This window comes from Centrocercus urophasianus, unplaced genomic scaffold (assembly GCF_019232065.1).
Source record: "Centrocercus urophasianus isolate 14NV4802_14NV808 unplaced genomic scaffold, USGS_Curo_1.0 seq_10, whole genome shotgun sequence".
Taxonomy (NCBI): Eukaryota; Metazoa; Chordata; class Aves; order Galliformes; family Phasianidae; genus Centrocercus; species Centrocercus urophasianus.
Genome location: NW_024884142.1, coordinates 22,972,307 through 22,987,767, shown reverse-complemented (window position 1 = coordinate 22,987,767; position 15,461 = coordinate 22,972,307). Strand labels below are relative to the sequence as shown.

General features: G+C 41.7%; 1 protein-coding gene and 1 long non-coding RNA gene across 4 annotated transcripts in view; one reads left to right on the top strand and one right to left on the bottom strand.

Annotated features, from left to right (window-relative positions):
• KCNQ5 (potassium voltage-gated channel subfamily Q member 5) overlaps positions 1-15,461 on the bottom strand; it is a 260,391-nt gene that overhangs the window by 243,800 nt on the left and 1,130 nt on the right. The window contains exon 2 of the mRNA XM_042824645.1: positions 15,128-15,459. Within this exon, the coding sequence (XP_042680579.1) occupies positions 15,128-15,459 (332 nt within the window). The remainder of the gene's footprint in view (positions 1-15,127; positions 15,460-15,461) is intronic.
• Positions 649-12,712, top strand: LOC122158320. 3 transcript variants are annotated; one of them, XR_006168205.1, is made up of 4 exons: positions 649-799; positions 4,016-4,213; positions 10,241-10,387; positions 11,957-12,712. It is a non-coding gene; the product is annotated as an uncharacterized LOC122158320 (long non-coding RNA). The 3 variants fall into 3 exon arrangements; XR_006168203.1 differs by lacking the exon at positions 4,016-4,213 and having other exon boundaries at positions 11,997-12,711; XR_006168202.1 differs by lacking the exon at positions 4,016-4,213 and having other exon boundaries at positions 11,957-12,711.

Here is a 15,461-nt window from a genome sequence, read left to right as displayed (position 1 = left end):
CCCAATTGTTCAGAACCAAAAATTATCAGCAGTGCATAATTCCTGCATCCCCTAGAACACACGCAGCTGTTTTCAGCCTTGTTTTCAGTTGGCATCTAGAGGCAGTGCCACTAATTAGCACATTTTTCTAGCAAGCTGATCACGCGAAAGAGGCTACAGAAACAAAACTCTCTTTCAAAAGCAATGCCTGAGGACTGCAAAAAAGTAGCACAGAAATTTGTGGTCTTTAATAACAAGGCTCGTTCTATATAGGACACCTGAATTTCCAGGAATGTCCTGGTACAGCTGGTACATTTCATATGTGTAAAAGCTGTAATTCTTGAAAAGCTGCAGGACCTCATCTTTACCAAAAGGCTCATCAGAATGAGTGCAATCATAATTTGGAGTTAAATTGCGTTATTTTTTTTCCAAATAATTTTTAAATCCTTACTTGCCTTTTTGCACAGTGTGCCTGGAAAGTTGCATAAAGTGTGTTCTTGAGGGCTGCACCTAATTATATTGGGCATCCAGAAATAGGTGCATCTGACTCAGAATTTCTGCATGCTTTGCCAGCCAATCAAACCATAAGACATGCAAGCTATGGTTAAATTAAGCAATAAGACACCGCAAGCTGCAAGTTGTGACTTATCGGCACACAACACACCGCAAAGAAGATCACAACAGGAAACAGTTCTAAGGTAGTAGCTGTCCTCAGCCCAGCTAAGAATATCATCATTACTGTGGCTCTGTGCACTTTGAGTCAGAGGACCTACTATGCTGACCCTGAACATCACAAGAGAGGACAAAACATAAAATTAGGGTAAGTGCGCCAAAGCTGTGATGCCTTTGATTGCCAATTTTTGCCTATCACTGCTTACATCTTTATAAATGCAAGGTTTCTTGCTTGATAATAATCATTCTCTATAGACAGAATCTTCAAGCCAGGTTGAAAAACTTTTTGACTCTGACAATCATAGAGCTGGCATATAAACATGTAGCTAGCAATTCACTCCCATGCTTTGCCAATTAACCTTAACCTTTGCCATTAGCAGATGGGGTGCTGCACTCTACAGTGGTCCTGGACATGTGGGCAACAACGATGACCCAAACAGAAACCACTCTTCTTCAGGTCTTCCTACTGAAATGTTTCCACCATGGCAAGATTTTACTTTATCCTCTTGTTATGACAGTATGGAGGGAAAATATGCAAATCAATTGGGCCAAAACTGGTGCCAGAGACTTCCAGAGAAAGTGCATTTCAGCAGGAGAATTTGAGGATATTTGTGTTCACGCCACCAGAGTAGTCATTAATAACTAGGAACTTGCACAAAGTTGCCAGGCAAAACACAAAACATAATAGTAGATTAATCCCCAGATATTTTCTGCCTAGATTTTAGGAAAGCTAAAAGTGAATATGACAGTAAGACACTGGGGCAGGGCAACTACAGAGCAATTATAGTCATTGATAACCACTGCATATACAGACAATAATGACAGCAATTCAAGGAAAATCCTATAAGTAACCCATTCCAATACTGACTTTCTGTTAGCAGCCACTTTCCATGGAACCATTATATCCTTGCTAATTCAGCCATCCAACTAGCTTGTAAAGTCAGTTTCTAAACAGGGAGCAGGAAATCTTGAGGTTGAGCTGTAACTCTGAAGCAGTTATTTCAGTTGATAGCTACGTGTCAAGCAATGTAGCAATAAATTCTAAGCACTGTGGCGACTTGACATCAACTGCATTATGTGAATAAATACACTGGGTTTTTATAGATTGATATTATGAAGAACAGTCTTTCTCTATATTCATTATACAGCAAGCTCTGCTATTAAACGCTGCTTTGCGCAAGGGCTGCAAACATAATATACAATCAGCTATCAATCTAAAATATGCTTAAGAGCTATTTGAACAACTGAAGTATTTCCTATTGATTTCAGATTAGGAACATATCCACATTCCCACGCCTGCAAAAGAACAATCATTTTCAGAAAAGAATAAAAGTGTATGTCGCAAAATATGTTATTTTGTACCACATCATTTTCCAAACTCTATGGTTACTTTTGTAGCAGTATTTTAACAACTACCTTTAAAGGGAAAGCATTTTGTCACTTACAATCTCTGTTATTCATTGCAAATAGCTAGAGCAAAGATCCAAAAATGTTGCCAAAAGCATACTGTGATCCATTGCAGCTGCATATGAGTTATCATGGAATAGCCAGTCAATGCAGCACAAGCATTGTGTGAGTTGCACAAGAAAACAACAAAAGTGCTGACTGATAGAAACCTGGAGGAGAATTTAAGTTATACAGCACTATTAAGATAAAGGATCCTATTACTTCAGTGATATTTTGCTTGAGTAAGGGCTTCTGGATTTAGACTGGAATTAATGGCTAGTAAACAGCTTTCAGATTTGGCTTACCATTTGTACATGTTAAAGACTTCTCTATGCAGAAGTGCTAATGTTTGACTCAACAAACTGTAAGTCATGTTCTCTACTTTTTTAATGAGGATGGAAATGCATATCAGCACTTTATATGCACACACACACTCATACACATATATCTTTATATAGTTATATACTTGAACGCATCAGAGAGTTTCCAGAAAGCCCAGAACAGCATGCTGAAACTTTAAAAGACATAAACCACTGTGATAAAAGCTGTTCTGTTTTTTTACCTCTCAACAATGTCCATGGAGTCCTCTTGTTGGGCTGCCATTAGCAACCCCTTCAGCTCCGATCCCATGGTTCTCTGATTGAGACTGGAGTTAATCAGAAAGCACCGAAGCAGTAAACGATCATTAGTGCCTGAGGAAAGCAACCAGGTACAACCAAAAAGAAGAGGCTGGCAGAGCATCTAAAAAGACACTCAAAGGGAAGTCAAATATCTTCACTTTGAATGCCTTTTTGGAAAACACCTGAATTTGGCTAAGAAGACATGGAAGCTTTTCTTGATATTTTCTGTTGGAGTAGGAACCTCAAAACACTCATTCACACACAATTAAAGGAATAAGCAGGTTTTTGCAGTGCTAGTTTAGTCCAGGATAAAAGAGATGACAAATTGGTTTGCTTGACTTTAAGGATGATGAAAGTGCCTGAACTAACAAGGATGAAGATTCAAGAAAGTCTGGGTTATCATTTTATTTGCTAGGATTATGTGAGCAGAAAGGCCACACACTTCTTGCTTTCCAGGATATCTTCTGGTGTACAAAAAGGACAAATGAAAGAGCGAACCAGAAGTCACAGTGTATACATGCTGCTTAATTAATACTATGTGTTCTGTGATCCATACCAGAACTGAAGCGGCAAACATAGAGGACACAGCCTACCTCTGGCACAGTGTGCATCAATTTTAAATGTCTGTCATCTCAGTGTCAGAGAGTAAAATATCCTTCCTTCACTGCTGTTTTTGAAGAATTTATACATGGTTTTGAAAATTCGGTAATCAGTCTCAAAAAGTCATGAAGACACTTTGCTGCTGTTAGCTCACCTGCAGCCTGTTATCCCTGCCATGGGCTGGAAAGCCATGCTGCCATTCTGCTTGTTCTTCCATCAGGCATCCACTTCTCTACTTCAGTGTCTTCAGGAAAAGCCAAGTAATGCAGGAAGAGCTTTCATTAATCACATGATACATAATTTTGACAAAATTGTTATGCAGTGAAATTCCCAGGTTATGCAACAATGCAATATCTGCCAAAACAAGCATCATTTTCAAGAAGTGATTAAAAAAAAAAAAAGCCACAATTTTTGAAACAGATTTACTGAAATTAGGTAAGTTACAAATGCAGTTATGTTAGCCTGCTATTAATAGCTTAGAGTTGAATGAACAACCTTTCTAACACGTGCTCCTGAGGTTGCCAGACAAACTAATAGGGAACAGTTTCATTTGTTCTTTTTCCCCTTAATGAATCATGCAAAGTGTACTTTCTGATTTTGTTACTCATAAATGCAATTATAATAATTAACTAGCCAGATGCTTTGTACAACTTGCTATCAGATGTTAAGACGAACAACTTTTTCCCTACGTGGTCTAGGAACAAAGTTCAGGCTGAGGACAGAGGTTACAGAGCCGCAGCAGTGAGCACTCAGAGCATCTGCTGAGCCCAGTCTTAAGGGTGCTGCAGGAGCTGAAACATGGGAAGACTGCAAGGCGAGGCTTTATCCTCCTGCCAGAAAACAGTATGAACCATACCCGTAGTGATTTGCTGCCGTCACCTGAACACCCTCTAGAGGTAGGCAAGGGAGTCCTGTTTGAAAAAAGAACACAGATCCATCCTGGTAACAGCCTAATCTACCAACAACGCATGCCTGTAACAGTTTTCCTCTGATGTGAAGACAGAAGTTTTGTTAGTGAGCCATCACAACAGACCAAACACAGCAAACACCCTGTGTGCACACAGAATGCTGCTCTGCGGCACACACTGCGCTGGGAAGGATACCGGTTCTCAGCTGGATGCTTAAGAGATGAGTGGGTCTCACTAACAAACTTATCCCATTTCCAAAATCAAAATACAGTGCAGTTCTGTCTGACTCTTCTCTAACCTAGTTCAAAATCTTTACAACTGCTCATGTTCTCATCCAGGCTCATCTTCATCTCAGTCATAACTCACAGAGATTTGCCTCTTTTCTACTAAAGACAGAGAAAAATACAATTTTACCAGGGATGACTAAATGCAAAAAACACAGTCTCAATTTTGTAAAATCTAATTTCTTAAACAATGATTGCCAGACAATTATATATTTCAGATTCAGAAATGAATCTTAATTCAGAATTGCATCTGAAATGTCACTATCTGCACTGTCTCAATAATCTGAATTTTCAGTCACTATCTATTATATAATTTATGATTAACTCCTAAAGCTGATGACAAAAGCAAGCCAAAAAGAATACCATGACCTTTCCCTGGAAGGAGGTAATTTACACATGCAGGCAGGCGAAAAAATACTGGAGAGCAAAATCACACACAGGATTTTTCAAATAAACTTCTCTTCTGACACTTACTGGTGTGATATCACACTTCAGTCTATTATGGATACTTCAGCTCCAGTTTTCCCATTAATGAACTGCAACCATAACAATGCTCTATCTAATTTTCTCGTATTTTTAGAGGTCTTTGATATTTCATAGATGTCATTAACTCAGCTATAGTTTCAAGGAGAAATTCCCTGGACAGGAATGAGACTGCTCTGTAGCAAACAGATTCCTTCCTGCAGAAAAAGTCCTTGAGAATTCTATTTCTCAACAAGCCAAAGGGCGTTCAGAAGGATGGGAATTTCCGATGTCCTCCACAGGTCTTCCTCAAAGTGTGCATGTAGCCATGTCATGGGGCTGTACTACTGGGACTCCTTTTCATCCCTTCCTCTCAAATTGCCCATATGTGGTTGTTTCAAGCCATCTATATTTGATGCTCAGATCACACTGTTTGGGGTTCAGTGGTTATTCTAACTGGATAGGAAATCAAATTAATTAATATGCACCTTATCGTGAAATAGAAAAAATACAGAAAGCTACTGCTTTAAGTCTAACTAAAAGCTTGGCAAATGACTTGAAGCCGACAGAATCCTGTATTTACACAATCTACCAGAACACATGCACATACACAGACCCCCAAAACACAACATTTAGCAAGGACAAGCTACCAGAAACACAACCAGGTAGTAAACAAAATGTTCATTATGTAGAAAAATGCTACTGATTATTTCCTCAGGTATGCACACAGGGTAGTAGAACTCACTAGAAAACAAAGTAAGGATGAACACCGTGCTTTACCTATGTTTAATAAACTGATTCACACTGGTACTTGTGCTTTCTCTCTACAGAAAGCAGAAAGAGAAAAAAAGGAAATTAAAAGCATATTAATAACGTAAGATAAACACACATTGCTAACTTTACAGTAATAATGTGTCTGTCAAGTGAAGTAGATATAGATGAATTATCTCACACAATTTTCCCATCTAGGTAATGTTTCTTTCCTCTGTACACTCCCACAATTGCACTCACCATGGCTCTCCCTACAAATTGTCTCCAGACAGTGAAATCTCATGTGGAGTGCCCACATTTACATAATGTAATAGCTTCAACAACTTCTGGATAGGCCTTCAGCCCTCCATAGAAGAATTTCAAGTGTCTATAAAGCTTCTGAATATATAAGTCTCTACTAAGATGAGTTTCACTATCATCCCTGACTGAGACTGCTTTTACCAATGTTCAGTTTGATCATTTCCACTAACTGCAACATAAGTACAATTAACTACTAAGAACTCCACTAGAAAGTACATCTAAAAGCATTTTCAGGATGAAAATCAAAATTCCTTCTGAAGCACGCTTACAATTCAGGATCGCCACCTGCCTCCTCACAGCCTACAAGAATCCCTCAATGCTCTGGCAAGCAGATTATCTGTGGAAGCCAAATCACGAGGCTAGTCAGCAGCCAGGGTGACCTCTGAGGAAGGCTCACTTCTTTCCAGACAGCCTCTCCAAGCATCAAGTCAAATTTATTGCTTCCAAGACTAAAGGGGGAGAGAAATACATCTATTTGAACAATTTTTTTGTATTATCTAAAAATTTACAGCACCTGAAGATGTTAGCAAAGCTGTTCCCCTTTTCTTCTAAACTCTGCTTCCTCTTCAGTCTACGGACGCAGTTATGAATAGGTCATTTTTTTGAGGAGAGAAACATCCACAAACAGACGACCAATTCAGTAAATCACTGATGTGCACCTGTCCTTACTGCAACTAACCATGGAGTGCACAGGAAGCATCCTGGAACCTCCTCAAAAGAACCATCACTTACTTCACATTGCTAATAAAAGCAGTCAGGTGGGCCACAGGCATGTAAAGTTTTGCCTCCCAGCTGCCCTTCAGGAGAGGCTCTGACACAGCTCTGAGGAGCACCCCATAGCCACCAATACAGCTCTTGGCCACTGCACAGCTACCAGCAGGGAGCTTGCTGCTTCCCTGCACAAGCTGATGTATGTTTCCTGCCACCAATAAGCATCCTTTTGCAGAAAGCACTAAAGGTCAAGAACATGCACTCTTGTATGGTGATGGTTTATACAACGCACACACACACAAAAAGGACTCTACAGGAACTATTATCAGCTGCACAGAAACGATAAAAGATGCAGAGTTTTGCTTCCTCCATGTAAGTTTACAGCCCACTTCTAACCTCAGTCAGCACAACCTTCTCAGATGCAGAGAAGTGCTTTGCAAGCTGCTGAATTGGTTGTGTGATGCCCTGGCAGCAATAAATCTACTCCAGCACAGGGCCATATGAAAAGACACAGCCCACTCACCATCCCAGCTCCTGTGCTCACACTGGCTTCACTGAGCCACCACCTTTCATGCTCTGAGGACACAGCAGTGCCAACACCAAAAGGATGTGGTTGCTGATCCAGACTGGTCATCCAGGGACACTGCCCTGTGTTTCCAAACTCACTGTCAAACATGAGCAGCCCCGCACCTCCACAACTCACAGAAGTAGTACATACAACACCATGTTTTGTCTTCATTTCCCCCAAAGTCCCTCTCAGGGATATTTAGAAAAGGGCCAGCAGTAACTTTTAAGCACATTCCTGTTAACAGAGCATGGAAAAGGAAGATTTGTGCATTTGCGTTTAATAGGTACTTCTCAGATACCACGGTTATGGATGAGCTTCAGACATGCAAAGCAGTTAAATGTAATGCACTAGAAGAAGTTAGATGCTATTTCTGACTGAATGATCTCAAAAAGGGTGTGTGCAGATGCTCTCATCTGAGACCCAACATTGTTTTTCTCTCAAAGCAGAAGGATTTTACTCTCTTGGTTTTGTCACATTTGACTCGTCACCAGTATGTCGACATTTGATATAACAAAATTAAAATAATTAAAACTCTACAAGAACTCCTGAAAGGCTTAATGTGTTCCCTTCTTTTAAGAAGGGAGCCTCAAAGCAAGGAGGTAGCCAAGATAAACAGGAATATATTGCTTAAATCACAAAGTGAGCAGGTACAGAACTTCCTTTCTTCATTACTCCTAATCAGTTTAAGAGCATGATTCATTTGTTAAACTTCATTTGATACAAGTTGTGGAGAAAAAATTGAATTACCCACTGAAGGCACAACAGAATAATTAAAGGAAGTAGGTATTCAGTGCCTTTGAAAATCCATCTCTCCTAGAGAGAATGCTAATGTACATATTTGTGTCCATCTCCGTAAAGGAAAACATGCACGCTTATGCCTGAAAATCCTTGGATGAAGGCCAAGGAGAGAAATTCAGGTATGTGTAGCTGAGGACTGTGCCCTCCTCTGAATCACCAGGCCCAAGCACACATACTAAAAAGTACCCCCATCTTCTTTCAAGTAAAAACCAGTGCCTAAGACTACACACTTCAGTGCCCAAAGTGATGAATGTTTTGCTAAGCTTCCTGTAACGCAATTACACTGCAACTCAGACAGCTAACAAAAGATAAATCTGCTGTTACACGGAAAATTGAACACACTTCTTGATCAAGTACAGATGAACTGTGAGACAGCCTTTCAACTTTAAATTAATACATAAAAGGAATTCTACTTTGACATAAGCATAGCAACTGCTTAATAATACTTTGCAATTGGTAAAACCACACAACTGATGAATTTTTTGCCTTAACTGAGCTGCAGTGGCAATCCCTCGGGCAATCAGTCTGCTCTCTTACAGGAAACCTGCAAATCAAACTCTCAGTAATATCTCTCTCAGAAAACAGAAAGGGAAGGTAATACACAGGTTTTCCCCAATTCAGTGTAGTCTACCAAATACATATATAAAAGCAAATCTCAGTACGTCTGCATTAAAAATAAGAATTCATGCTCTGTTGTGTGAATGGTTTGCAAAGGGAAAGAACAAGATTTATTGTACAAAAAAACACACTGAAATATCTGCCTTATTAGGAAGAATGCAGCAAATAACAGCAATTCTGTTTACACGTTAAAGATTTTTCATTACATGGTACATTTTTTGTGTCCTACTCCTTCTTATTTTATCTGCATGGAGACCTAGTTTTCCTTCTACTGAAATCTGTGGCAAATATCATTAATTCTCGTCAGACTTAAAATTAGAGTAATGGAAATACGACCACACAAGACAGGTGGACATTAAGTTTTGTCTGTAAGCTATCAAGAAACAACAAGCACTGACTTCTCAGTGTTAGAAGTTTACATTATCTAGGAATGATTACTTTCATTTTCCCTGTGTAACTCTCTTTTTCCCCTTAAACATTAATAAAATTACAGAACGTGTTTTTCCATTCTACTAGAGCTATCAAAAAAGTTTCCCTTCATTTTCATGAGTACTAGTAAATATATTAATGATGATTATTCTAATGAATAGTGAATGAATTATTAAAGATGGAATGACCTTTGGTATTCCATTTGATTGATGCTAGAAGTCAATTACAACTATAGAACTTTTTTTTTTTTTTTTTTAAACTCAGTTCTACTTTTATCCTATTCAAGAAACTTAATTCATCACAAACAACAGTATAGGGTGAATAGCTATTAAAAATACAGTCAAATTTGGAGGACTGGAAGCTCATCACAACGGCCCAACTATATAAAGTGAAAATAAATGCCATGATAAAGTCAAATACTTCAGAAACTTGAAAACTATTAAAGAGGAAAGGTCCCTAGCTCATTAAGCCACCACCTAGAACTGTCTCACAGGCAATTAAAATCTTCCTAAAATCTTCCAGGCAGTCTCTAAAGCAGCTACTCCTTTTAGACAGCATATACTTAATGCCACATAGAGTATTCATAGATCATCCTATCCTTGGCCAAAGCCTATAAATCCAAGCAATATTTCTCACCATGTGGGGCCACAGAAAGTTCATCAAGATTCTTCACCTCATGCAAGACATTCAATAAACAAGACAAGAAAAGCCACTTCCAAGACTGACACAGAAAGAAAAACATATAAAAGGTACGATTGTAACCCCTCAACATAACACTAAATGCAAGGTTATAAAATGAGGGGGAAAATTACAACCATAAAGAAATATCTAACTTGCATCAAGAGTACAGTAGGAGAAGAGATGGAGAAGACTCCACTCAGGCTGTACATTTATTTAAAACCATTGAAGGCAAGTAGTAATGTAATAGACAATCCGTCTCATTAACCACATACTGAACTCAATCTCATTTGAGAAATAAACATTAGGACAGAAGAAAGCCCATGTGCATAAGTTTTCATCAGACCCAGCCCTGGTGACTTACCCAAAGTAAATCTTTCGTTCTCTTATTTCTAGAGAGTTGAGGAACAGTTTTGATTTTTATGGCAAAGCAGTATTTCTCCTGGACCACTGTTGTTAAAGTCGGAAAAGAAGGAGAGTACAAACGAGGGAACTGAAGAAATCAAGCCTGAAGAGTAAAACATCAAACAATATTTTGCTAAGGTAAGTGAAAACCACTTCTTACGCACATCACATGATAGGCATTGCCAATCCTGAACATCCTCACATGGGCAACAGTTCTCTCACAAAGACTGAACAAATACAGAAGTTATGCATTATGCAGTGCCCACAACCGAGTTCCAAGGACTGTGCCTGCAAACAGTGGTAGGAAACCACAGGAATGAAGCCTGGTTGACCATTTTATCTTCTCTGATGATCACAGAGAAAGCACAAAGAGCTTTGAGGACTGATATATATGCATGGTTAGAGTATGAGTGAGATGCACTGCAAAAGAGAATACAGGAAGTGAACATAAAAACCTAGGAAGTCCAATTAAGAGAAGAGTAGAGCTCTGCATCTGGTGCAGTCAAAAAAAACCAACCAAACACCAACAAATAACACGCATCCATATGGGCACCCAGGAGCATCAGTGAAAAGGGCCTTTATTCCACATAGCTTCACACTGGGGCACCCATTTGTCCCCCTCAAGTGAAGCAACAAAAGATGGGCAGAAACTGGGAGAAACCCAGGAGAGCAACCAAGAAGGTCTGGGGTCTTGAGTATGTGCTTCAGATAGAGATTAGGGAGCTGAGCTCATTCAGTATGGCAAGAGAGTGATCTACCAGTCGACTGGCAGCTCACAGCAAGCCAAGCAACCTGTAACTCCTGGAAGAGAAACTGCAAGGATAAAGAAGTCATATCCTTCTTAACAGTGTCAAACGGTACAAAAAGGGGCATATGAGAGGCTCAGATTAACTCTCCCTCCACCTCAAACCCTCTATTTTTCAACAAAAGGGTCAATGTAGGCCTGCAAATGGTTCCCCAGCAGGGCTGTGGCACCTCCACCCAACATGCAAGACCTGTCCAGACAAAGATTGGTTGACATGAACAGGAAGAGAGTGTCTTCCAGTTGGACTGGAAAAATACCAGGATCCTCTCCAAAGTGCACACATGCAGAATCACAGACTGCCCCAGATGGAACAAAATCCTGTGGATTTATATTGAAGTGCATCTAAGTGTTCACAATCATTCACTCCCTGAAAGAAAATAGTTATTAAACTTTAGGTGGCAGCTACAGAGCTTTAAATTTTTACTTCCTCAGTGCCTAATAAAACTAATGTGGCTGTACTACACCATTTATGTTGTCAACTCTGCTAACACTTGCTATTTGTTAATATTATACTGTTATTTGTTTAATAAATAAATAAATAAAAATGCATTGTTATCCTAACAATAGCAGGCCCTGGCTCTGAAATGGTACTTGAAAAGATAAAAGCCATAGTACTACCTACAGAACACCTGTAATGAATTCATTAGATGCCTGTAGATAGATAAAGTGACAAAATCATTTTTCCTGCTATTAGGCAACTATTTAGGGTGTTGCACATTACTGTTTCTAACCATAGTGTGGAACCTCCGTAATTATACTGATAGCACAGTAGATGATGCAGCACTGTTAGCTCAGATGCAAAGATTCTCCTGTTCAACAGCCATCTGATCACTAGTAAAAGATGTCCAGAAAGCGGATATGGAAAGCTAAAACAGCAAGTTAAATTTTTATCGTATTGCTAGATTTTTTTCAGAAATCACTTCCCAGCCTTTTTCCATCCAGAATGTGAAAGGATGAGAAGAAGATCATACTGGGTCACACATCCATCTAGCCCTGTATCTTATCTCCTCCAGCAATGACCAGTGGAGAAGGCCCATGGAAACATCAATACAGGTCATGCAAAGTGATACGCACCCGGCCCTGCAATTTGTGATTCAGAAGCTTCCAGAGCAAAAGTTGATGGCTTTGTAACAATAAGGACATTGCTGCAACAAATGCCAAAGATTTCTGCACACTATTTATTAAAAAGAAGTCAGTAAGAAACAGCAACTTCATTATTCCTGAAATAAATCCAATGTGTAAAAATCAGGAAACTTATGCAACTAATTTTAGCAATAAAAACAGTACCAAGAGTAGTGTTTCTTCTGAACTTCTCATGCCGCTTCTTTTTCAGAATGTTAGTTAAGAATAAAAACAATACAAAATCCTTATGACAGCTGAAGACGAAACCAGAGTAAAAACTGCAACAAATCTGTAATTCCTCTTTGATCATTCCAATGTAACATCTGCACTTTCTTATCAAACCAAACCACCAAAAATAATCTAAATAAACAACAGTAACAACAGAAAGAAATCCTACGACATCCCAAGGCAACACTTCTAAGGAGTCAGAATATTAGAGCATTCTAACACATGCATTAAGTATGTACATATTGCACGTGTAGGTGATGTGGTGTGGAATAAATACTTCATTAGCCAGAGTTTAAGTTACTGACTCATTACTCATAAACGGTATAATTTTCTTTTCTGATTTTATAAGCGTATGTATTTTCAGTGTTCCTAAATGAGTAAGAACAGAAGACGGTGGTACTTGCAGTAAAGACTTCAACTAAGGCTGCTATGTAAAGCGCTACTGAGATACACAGAAAGGAACGTGTAATTTATGGCTCTGCAACCCAGCACAATTATACTGAAGTCAAAGGGCCATGCTCAAGAGTAAATTGTTCGCCTGGTAGCAAAAGTTTGCAGAGCAGCTGCCTTCAGCAGCGTATTGTAAGTTTGTATTTACAAATAAATTAACCAACTGGCTTCCAAATGTAGATCACAAAACTTGCCCCTCAGGTGGCTACCTAATTTTCTCTCTGCTTTGAGAAGACCAATAGAAATAAGAGCAAAGCGGGCATCATCCTCATCTCTCAAGCATTTTACCCTATGGAAATGAGAAATGAAAATACCATTATAGAGATGGTTTCTTGTTTGCAGCCAGAGCTAATTCTCCCCTTTTCATTTCAAAAGCAACAGGCTGGCCTAAATAAACCCACACATCTAAGACTTCAGACTGAAACACTGAAAGCACCCTTGGTTTATTTCAGCCCTGCATATTAGCATGAGCTTCATTTCAGGAGAACACTGATCTAGACGTCGGGCTTACAGCAGAGAACCCATTCATTCCTGGAGCAGAAATAGTGCTGAGCTATAACGGGCTCTGCAGAGTCAAGAATAGCTTAGCAAGGGTAGCAGTGGACATCTCATCCACATACGTGGTGATGTCTCCTCAATTCTGAGCTATTTCAAGACTTTTTTTTTCCTGACCCCATCAGGGAGTATGTTTTCCAAGATGCATTTGTATTTGATCAGGTGGATGGAAAAAGTGAGCCAGGAACAGCAACGGTATTATCTGAATATCTGGCAGTCATTAAATCAGAATTAAATAAATACATTAAAAGAATTTATAGACCAGCAAGGGAGATGTCTGACAAACTGATATCCAATGGAACAACAAAAAAAAAAATGACTTAAAGGCAGGAACTGTAGCATCAGGGATCCTTGAAAGTAACAGTATCACTAGCACCTCTATATTACAGCAATGTTTCAAGCTCTCTCACACAGATTTGCTCAGATAAAAGATAGAATGTTGGCATTTTCAACTGCCAAAATTGCCATTTGCAATTAAAAATTAAAACTGGCACCCATTCCATGCAGGCAATTATCTAAAGGCAGCTGGCAATCTTCCTTGTTTACAGTGCTGCTGTGTCATGACTTCACTCTGTTTGGAAATTTACTTTTTTTTTTTTTTTTTTTTTTTTTTTGAGGTTTAAACTTGTCAACTTTATTTCCAGCTTAAACTTTATTCATTTTAATGGTTTTCGTGGCGATGTCAAAGATTTCAAACTGCAATTCCTGGACTTTCCCATGGCACTGCAGTGCGACAGCTCCTGGCAGCACGGCGATCCTCACGCCCTTCCCTACGCACTGCCTATAGGATACCACCTGTAGGAACCCAAACAGCGCAAGGTTCGAAACTAATGCCCTCCAAGAAGAAAGCTTAGCCTGCATCTGATTTGCACAGCCGGACGGCAGGGGCAGCTCTACCGAGCGGCCACAAATCCTCGTGCTGAAGGCGTGACAGCGCTACGCCCGTTTCTGCCGCTTAGCGCTCGCAGCACGTTGGTTCTCCCCGGTCAGTGCGGCCGCGGAGCATCTCGCGGAGCGGCACAGCGCCGTGCTCTCGGCAGAGCACCGTTCCGCCTCCGAGCCTTTCCCTTCGGCGGGGTTCGGGACTGCCCCGCTGCGGGGCGAGGAGCGCTCCCTGCGTGCCACGCCGCGTTCGGGGTCCCCATCCCCGGGCAAAGGGCCGTGCGCGCCGCGGCACTTCCCCGGAACAGTACCGGAGCCCCGAACGGCGGAGATCGCCGGGAGCTTGAGGAGTACCGCGGGGGAATCGGTCCGAGTTTCACAGATGTGACAACAGGACGCGGTCAGCGCCGCGCTCCTCGAAACGAGGAGAAGCGAAAGGAGGAGTCATTCGAGCGGAGAAAGCGCAGAAATGTCACAGAGCAGAGCGGGCAGGGCATGCGGTCTCAGAGCCGACGCTCTCCCTCAGCGCTTCCCCGTTCCCCTGGCCGTGCGCACCCCGGGTGACCGCACACGCGTGGAGAGACGAACACGGCGCGGGGTTTGGGGGCGGGAGGGGAAAGCGGGCGGAGTGTGGCCAACTTTGGCACCGAGCCGCTCCTTCCGCTCAGCGCTGAGAGGCCCCTCGTGGGCCGTCCCGCCGCGGGCACCGCGCGCCGGCCGGCTCTCGCGGCGCCGCAGGTGGCAGCGGCCGCCCCGCTCCCGGCTAGGGGCAGTTCGGGGGGAAAGCAGCGAGACCGGGACGCGACGGACTGGGCGGGGAGGGGGTCGGTACTCACACGAAGGCGTGGTAGACGAAGGCCCAGCCGCGGGGCCGCTCCAGCACGTTGTACAGGTAGTTCTGCAGCCGGCGATACTTGGCGTTCCGGCGGCAGCTCGGCCCGCTGCTGTAGGACAGCGGTTTCCCCAGCAGGCTCATGCGGGCGCCGTGCTTCCCGCGGCGGCCCTCCCGCAGCCCGGTGGGGGCGGCCGCGCCGGCTGTGCCCAGCAGCAGCAGGCCGTCCCCGCGGGCCGCCGCGCTCGCCAGCGTTCTGCCCCGGCCCGATTCCACATCCTTCATGCCCGCCGCCGCCGTGCCGCTCTTCATCCAGAGCCCCGCCGCGCCGCCCTCCT